Source organism: Hevea brasiliensis, chromosome 1 (genome assembly GCF_030052815.1).
Source record: "Hevea brasiliensis isolate MT/VB/25A 57/8 chromosome 1, ASM3005281v1, whole genome shotgun sequence".
Lineage (NCBI taxonomy): Eukaryota > Viridiplantae > Streptophyta > Magnoliopsida > Malpighiales > Euphorbiaceae > Hevea > Hevea brasiliensis.
Window position 1 is genome coordinate 107,981,031 of NC_079493.1, and position 9,169 is coordinate 107,990,199.

At 33.7% G+C, this 9,169-nt stretch overlaps 1 protein-coding gene across 1 annotated transcript; it reads right to left on the reverse strand.

Annotated features, from left to right (window-relative positions):
• Positions 1 to 8,077: 8,077 nt before the first annotated feature.
• LOC110664035 (dirigent protein 4) lies at positions 8,078 to 8,653 on the reverse strand. The gene has a single exon (XM_021823561.2). The coding sequence runs from the start codon at positions 8,627 to 8,629 to the stop codon at positions 8,078 to 8,080; it is 552 nt and encodes a 183-aa protein (XP_021679253.2). The 5' UTR covers positions 8,630 to 8,653.
• Between the last annotated feature and the right edge of the window lie 516 nt (positions 8,654 to 9,169).

Sequence of the window (9,169 nt, forward strand, 5' to 3'; positions counted from 1 at the left end):
TTATGCTATCAGAAAAGAAGAGCTCACTGGCCCAAACTGATATCGACTTCCTTGGAATGAGATTCAAGGATGGAAAATACCAACCGGGACCTCACATTGCAGAAGAATTACTGAAGTTTCCTGATAATGACTTGACAGTAAAACAAATACAACAGTTCCTTGGTATTATCAATTACATCAGGAAGTTTATCCCGCATGTGGCCGCCCACACTTGCCAGCTGTCAAAGATGCTTAAAAAGGATTCCCCACCATGGAGGGAAGAACAGACATGTGCAGTCAAAAATTAAAAGAAGTGGCTTTAAACCCGCCACCACTAAAGATTCCCAGCATTGGACACCGCATCCTTCAGACTGATGCTAGTGACACCCATCAAAAGTGCAGTCCTCATCGAAGAAATTCAAGGAGAAAAGCATATATGCGGACATGCTAGTGGAGAGTTCCCAGAACCTCAGAAATATTATCATTCAATCTATAAAGAGATATTAGCTATCAAAAATGGGATAAAGATATTCGAATTTCATCTGATTGGCCACCATTTCACTATGATCATGGACAGCTCATCCTTCCCAAAGGTTCTAGACTTCAAAAACAAGTCTCTTCCTGAACCACAATTACTGAGGCTTAAGGACTGGTTCGCCAAGTATAAATTCTCAGTGCAGCATATCAAAGGAAAACACAACTTGGTTCATGACCTCCTATCCAGGCCCAAAAACCTCCACCTGATTTAGTCTTTCTCCACACTCCCTTTGATCCTTATGGCATCATCCTCTTCCTCTCCACATACTCCTTCCCCAATGCACAATTTCCTGGTTCCTACTCCAGACAGTTTTCCTCCTGGGTGCTCACCAAACCAGCCTATCGCAAAGATGGCTAAGTTCGCAAGGGATCATCTGTTTCACTACCTGAGTGCAAGAAACACCCTAAGGGGATTACTCCCCTCCTCGACTGTCTTTATCCCTGACAACCCTTTCCTCACCTATTTCAGTATCCAACCTGGCAGAGAACTCATCCTAGAAGAACTATGGCTCCTCTGGTGCATGGTTACACTCTATTCCACAGATCGAATTCGCTCATGGCCTCAGACGTATGTTATGAATAATACTAACAGGACTCTCCAGTCCAGATTTCTAGAATGGTTCAAGCCCATTTCAGCATGGCGCTACAGCCTGAAACGCATCATAGACACCCATGGAATAGAAGACAGGCCCATCGCTGCTCAACCCAACATCAGAACCTTGTTCATTTTTCACAGGCCCTTCTCTAGAAGGCCCGATGGACTCCTCTGGACCCAGAATACTAAATATGAGTGGAGGAATTACGAGGCGTTAATTATTGACAAAAATGCCATGGGACCCTTGAGAAAACAACTAGCTGAGTACCTCTGTGAGATCAACAGCTATTATTGCCTGGTGCCTCCCTATGTGAATTGTACATCACTTGGTCCCATCCGGTCTCTCACTGATGAGCCCATTGATTGGACCCATCCCATGTGACAAGATTCCCAGGATCCAATGGACACAGAGTCACAAGATGCCATTCAGAGTGCTGACCCACCATCTCCTGTACACCGACAGTGGCCAAAGGATTTTTTTGGAATCGACTCTGATGACTCTGACTTTGACACCCTTAATCTGTCTACCACTCCATGATAAAAGTTAAAAGTTTGACAGTCAATAATGTAATAATGTATCTGTCTTTATTTTGCTTTTCTTTATGTTGCTTTAAGAGTGCCATTGCTTCTACCTAACTGCTGTAATGTTAAGAGCCTCCTCGCCTATATAAGGAGTTGCTCTCTTCAGTTGTAATCAGACTCAGTTTCCTTTCAATAATATTCTCTGAAGTTCTCTTCTATGGCTTTCTAAATTCTTCTCATTTCTCTCCGAAAACCTTTGAATGTGTATCATACTCTTATAATCAGAGATACGTATGCTCTACACTTGCCTCTTCAAGAGGATCCTGTGTATCAGAAATATCTTTGTTTTGACATTAAGGTGCGACGGTCCCATTATCACTTGTATAATGAACAAAAGGGCACAGCCAGAGAGTACCTATGGAGAGGGAAGAGGCATAGCATGAGTTCATTCTATGAGTGATAAGGGCTCCCGGCTAATATATATATATATATATATATATATATATATATATATATATATATATAGGTTATGTTCGTGTTTAGATTTTTAACAAGATTCATTAAATGTCCCATGAGTCATATTAATCCTAATTTTATTTTTTTAAAAAATGAATTAATTTTTTTTAATTAAAAATATTTTTCACTGATATTTTTTAGTATCCCAAATACTAAAAAAATATTTTCTACAAAACAAATAAAGTTTTATACTTTAAATATTTGAATTGATTATAAATCTAATATCATATTAAGAATAAAGCTAAAAAAGATGGAGGAAAGTGCTTATGTGTGAATTGATTAAGTTTGGAGAAATATACTAATACATATAATTATATAGCCACTTAATAAAAATAAACTTAATCTAATCATAATTAAAGTGTAGAACTTATCAATTGTTATATATACAATCTCAATACAATCAAATCCTTCACACTTTCCTGATTTATCTATAAGTAATAAAATTTTATTAATAAAATCAGGAAAAGATTTAGCTTAGACACGCTAAAATTAAATCTGTGTTATTAAACCATCTTTTAACACTTAAAATTACTCAATAGATATTAAGATTTTATTCTGCAACAATAGCTGTTCTAATAGCTATTAGTTGTTTTAGTAGCTGTCAGTTATTAACTATTAGATATTAGCTATCAGTAATTATTTGTTTATATACTAATTTAAAACAAGAATATTTGGTAAAAATAAACGTTAGATTAGCTGTTATATGTAAAAATAGCAGTATCATCTTATTGACCATAATTAAAACAGCTTCCTCAACATCTAAAAGTTAGGGGATGTAATTTTTCATAAACCACTCTCTCAACTTCTAAACACTAGTGTAAACAATATGCCATCGAACAGTATAGATAACAAAAATAGTGGTGTTTTGACTAGGGTCAAAACACTAATCATAGTGGTTGTTGTTTGAAATATACTTGTAATAGTCACCAATTCCAAAATCAAGCAAACTCAGGGCAAAGCATGCTAATACTGCTCTGCTTGTGTCTAAAGCTCACCAAAAGAAGAAAGGTAAGAAATTCAAGGCTTTTGCTCCTAGTACTGTTCAGCATAAAACAAAGAACCTGGTCAATATAGTGCTGTGGGTGGTCCCAAAGGTATCACTAAGAAAGAAATGAAGTGTTTCTTTTGTAAAAAAAAAGGTCATAAGAAATCTTAGTATCCCAAATATAAACTTTGTTTAGAGAAGTGTGAGAACACAGGTAACTCTTTAGCTCTAGTGTTTTGTGAATCCAACCTTGCTGATGCCACATCTAGTTCTTAGTGGCTTGATAGTTGAGTGACTAAACATGTTACTTTCACATTGCAAGGGTTCACAAACAAGAGGAGACCAAATAGAGAAGAGTTAAAGCTCACAGTAGGCAATAATGAAAAGTGGAAGAAGAGTTCGTTGGAGATGTTTGTTTAAAACTAGACTCTAATTTTGAGCTCTTTTTGGGAAATATTTTGTATGTACCATCCTTTAGACAAAACTTGATATCAGTTTCTGTGCCAAACAAACTTGGTTATGCTTTTGAGTTTAAAGCAGGTTGTGTAAATATAGCTTTTAACTCATGAGTAGTTGGTCATTTTATTTTATCATATGGTTTGTATAGACTCTATTTAAGTTCAAATCAAATCTATTCCACTTCATATAATATTGAGCATGTTGTTGCCAAAAGATCCTTAACAAAAGAGCAGTCTTCCATGTTGTGGCATAAAAGACTAGGCCACATTTCTAGGGAAAAGGTAAAAAGGTTAATTAAGAATGGTATCCTACCTACCCTTGACTTCAGTGACCTAGAAACATGTGTTGACTGCTGTAGGAGTAAGTTGACCAAAATTAAGAAAAACGAATCTACTCATAGTTCTAACCTTTTAGAAATAATTCATACAAATATAAGTGGACCTTATTCACTCACAATATGCAATAATAAGCATTTTATAACATTTATTGATGATTTTTCCCTATACGGTTATCTTTTCTTAATTAAGGAAAAGTCTGAAGCTCTTGATAAATTCAAGATTTTCAAGACTAAAGTTGAGAAATAGTTAAGGAAAGTCATCAAGGTTGCTAGATCTGACCGGGGTAGTGAGTATTATGGCAAACATGGAGCAAGTGGACAAATAAAAGGACTGTTTGCCAAATATTTAGAAGGATGTGGAATAGTAGCTTAGTTTACTATGCCTGGTAGTCTAGAATAGAATGGTGTGGCTAAAAGGCAGAATCACACCCTTCAAGAAATGAAAGGAGCATGATGTGTAAAACTAATCTCCCTAATTATCTTTGGGGTGAGGCCATTAAAATTACATTATATATAGTAAATATGTGGTTGAGACACCATTTGAATTATAAACCCGAAGGAAACCTAGCTTGAATCACTTTCATGTTTGGGGTTGTCCTTCAGAAGTTCACCTTTATAATCCCACTGAAGGCCAATTGCATTTAAGATCAACTCATTGCTATTTCATTAGGTATGTAGATCATTTTAAAGGCTACAGATTCTATTGTAAAGAAGGGGGTTCCAGAATTGTAGAATCACAAACAGCTAAATTTCTAGAACTTAATATAGCTGATGTTATTGATCACCCTAAGATAGTTAATCAAGATCAGCAGACTAAAGTCATTCATACATCTATACCTTTGCAGTTAGTTGTTGCACCTATGATCAATCTAGTAGTGGAGGAACATACACCTATCCATGAAATTCCACAAACACAAGATACTGATGCAAATATTTCACTTAGAAGATTAATTAGAGTGAGACAATCTACTATTTCCTCTGATTACATTGTTTATCTTGGTGAATGTGATTAGACATTAGTCACATTGTTGATCCAATAACTTTTAAAGAAGCTATCTCCACTCCTCAATTAAAATATGGTGGAATGTAATGAGAGATGAAATGCAATCTGTGTGCCATAATGGTGTGTGGGAGCTTCTTGAATTACCTACAGGTTGTAAACCAATTGGCTGTAAATGGGTCTATAAAACTAAAAGAGACTTTAAAGGAAATATAGAAAGGTTTAATGCTAGATTAGTTACTAAAGGATTTACTTAAAGGGGAGGCATTGATTATTATGAAACATTTTCTCCAGTGTCTTCTAAGAATACATTTAGAGTAATTATGGCACTTGTAGCTCGTTATGATTTAGAACTTCATCAGATTGATGTTAAAACTACTTTCTTAAATGGAGAAGCAGATGAAGAAATCTATATGGTTCAATCTGAAGGTTTTATTAAAAGTGGTCAAAGCCATCTTATATTTTGATACACTTCTATCATATAGGTATTTTAAGTCACTATTACATTGTATTTCATAGTATTTAGGTAGTTAATTACATGTATTTCACTTAGTTTCATTAGTTTTTGTTAATTGTATCAATCTCTGCTTAATTTTGTATTTTTTGTATCTTTTTAGGTGTTTTAGGAAAGAGCCAAGATTAGAAGTCTATTGGACAAAATAGAAAGCAAGGAAAAAGTAAGAGGGACTACTGCATAGCTTTACACGAGTCATGTAAGGACAGAGCCTGACCCGTGTAACCCCCTGGTCAAAAGAAACCGAAGAAGACATGGGGAGGCCACAGTACACGGGTCATGTAAAAGACCCCGTGTACTTCATAAACCCCTGCGTGATCTTCTGGAAGCTGCAACTTGGAGAGCCAAGGAAAGGTAGCAATACACGAGCCATGCTAATAGCCCCGTGTAAACTCCCTACCTTGTGTAACTCGCTGCCTTCTCATGAACGAAGCCCAAAATTGGACCTGAGCCTTGCACAGCCTATGGCCGTGTACTTTGTAGCACACAGATTTCTAATTTGACTCCAACTCCATTCCACACATTCCGAACAGACTTCTAAGGCTTTAAGGACTCTGAAACATAGCTCTAAGGCACCTAATATAAATACTAGAAGATCAAAACGTGTAGAGGAGCCTTTAGTTTAAGTTAGAGTTAGTGGAATATTATTGTGGGGGAATGTGAGAAAATTAATCATTTATGGGCAATATTATTGTGGGTTTCAATTTCAAATGGACTAAGACATGAAACTGATTTGAAGCATAACGATAGCCTAATTTCATTGATATGATTAAATGGATTCTCTACTTTCAATTGTGGGTATGTTTTAGTATAGGCCAAGAGATTATGGGCTTTGATAAAGGGCCCATAAAATCTCCAACTTATAAGGCTAGGTTTCTCTTTTTCCAACTCATGCTCTCACTTTCTTCCCTGAGAATATCGAAAAAATTTGGAGAAAACACTGCTATCTATCTTGGGTTGGTTGGAAGGAGAAAACCAAATTGAAACTTCAAGAATTGAAGTCAAGAGCCTTGAATCAGCAATTGATTCTTCTAAATTAAGTTCAGCTGTGGATTCTACTAAATCAGGTTAGTCTTTAATTAAATTCAACCTAATTCATGTTTGTATTTTAAGCTCTTATGCATGTGATTCTAGGACATTTTAGTTGAATTATTTCAACAGTAAATGCATATGAAAATCTGCAGAAAATTGAATCAAAGACAACTAGTAACCAAGTGCTTTTTCCCCTTTCGATGGTCAAAACCTATTTGCTTCTAATTGAAATATCAAAAAGCTGGTTAGATAATGGTTCAACAAACTTGGAGAAATCATACTAGTTGAGGAATGATGAACTATGGCTAAATGACCTAGCATTTTAAACTCATTAAAGTTTCTACAGCAATGGGAATCAACTCATGGGCAAACAAATCTAAGTCGATGGATTCATAAAGTGGCAAAGAAGTCAAAATTATTCTTAATGCATTTTAATAACAATTTGTATTTCCGCAGATTCGATGACTGGGAGACGCAGATTAAATGTGAAGGGTCAAAATTTAAAAAATTATTAAAATTTTATAAATTACATTTTATTGAACAATAATTAACATTTATTCATTAAAATAATTGATATTTGATTTGATAAATGCACAAATAATTAATTAAAAAAATTTAAGTAATACAGATTTAATAATATTTATATAAATACACAATCACCTAAGCCTTCTGGGAGCCACCATCCAAACTCGTTGATGCACATGTCTTAAATTTGTATTTTAATCATTCTAATACGTACTAGACTGATTGTGTTTTATTGATCAAGAACTTACTATATATTATATATATAAAAAATACATTCAATTAATTAATTAAAAATTGAAGCATATAAAAATATAAATTCAGTTAGACATTTTATCAAATATAATGTAGACAAAAATAAGAAAAAATTAATTTAAAAAAATTAATTTGATATTAAAAAATAACAACAATATCATTTATGAATGGATTAATACTTAAAATTATGAAATATTTAAATCTTAACTAAAATTATTGAACTTTTTTAATTATCTAAAATTACAAACCCAACTTATAAGACGAAGTTAAAAACTATGAAAATCTGATAACTGGATCAAAAAGCAAATCAAGCAAAAAAGAGAAATTCAATTCTTTCTTTCACTATGCCAAAATTATAGATGGAAATAAAGAAATATAAATATCTACACAGATTTTAAAATGTATATCATGTTAGCTTTATTTTTTCTCCTTGTCATTTCACATAATTCATTTTTTTATATCTTTATTTTTAATATTTTTTATTTCTAAAATATTCTAAATAAACATCAGCAATTTATAATAATTAATTATTATTAATTTGTTCATTTCTAAAATATTTTTTAACATAATAACATCTTAACTCTATAAATTTATATTATTATTATTATTATTATCTATTTTTTAAAAAAATAAAGTGATGAGGGCCAAGGGCTTTATTATCATACTCCACTTATATATCAGAGAAAATTGCCAATTTGCTCTTAGTTAAATGGTTATGGAATCATCTCCAAAACTATGAAATCATGATTCAGAAGAGTAATGAAATAAGCTGATTCAATTACTTGATTTACTAATTTATTATACTGTTTCACCAAACCAATAGCTCAGTCATGAATCACAGTCACATTATACTCAACAATAGCATCACCTGAAGTCTGATTAAAATAATAAGTCTTCAGTTGAGCAAACCCTTGAGCTAACCTAAACTTTCCTCTCCCTCCAACCACTGCAAGCTCACGTTCTGTCTCCAGCACTGGATTTCTCGAAAACACACTGATTGAGCTACCATTGAACTCGCCATATGTGAAACCCAAATCATAGATTGATACAAGTGATGGTATACCTTGACTGGTAAATACGTAAAGCCCCTGTGCGTTACCAATAACTTGAGAGGTAAGTTCAGGACCAACTGTTAGAGGATCATCAATGGCATATACGTCGCCAAATTGGCTTCCTGACTTGTTTCTATTAGCTTGTGCTACCAAGACAGCACTAGGGTTTTTGCCACTGAGAGTGTCATGGAAGAAGAAGTGGAGATTGGTAACTTTCTTCTCCTTTGATATGTATCGACGAGTCTGAGAGTAGCGTTGGGAATACACTGGGGTGGCAGCGAGGCAAAGGATGAAAGCTAGCTCCAAAATTTTCCTGGCTTCCATTTTGAAATCTTTTCTGCTTCAAGAATCTGCTTACTGTTATTTTCTCTGCTTGATTGTATATAAATATAAAACCCATACATCATTGGTTTGGCAGGATTTTTTTTTTCCAAATACAATTGATAAATTACCATTTCTGCGACAAAAATGAATTGGGGCCAGAAAAGTAATGATAATTCCAAAAGAAATAAAGGAAATAAAAGTGTAGATCTATCTTAGCACAAAAATCATGACCATTTATGGAAATAAACTTCCACCTGCATTCTATATATACTTTAATTTCTATATGAAATATTGAATATTTATCAGAAAATTATTCAGATCAGATTTTGATATCAACCATTTATGATTGGATTAATGGTTTGGAGCTGATCCCCAGGTCAAGGATCTAAATTTTGGAGTCGTTATTGTTGGAAGGATTTTACCTAAATACCAACTTCTAATCTGAATATAAAATGCCCCGTAATTGAAATAAAATAAAAAATAATTCTTAAAATTGTTATAATATATTGGATTTATGGATTATTATTGCCTCAAATTAGA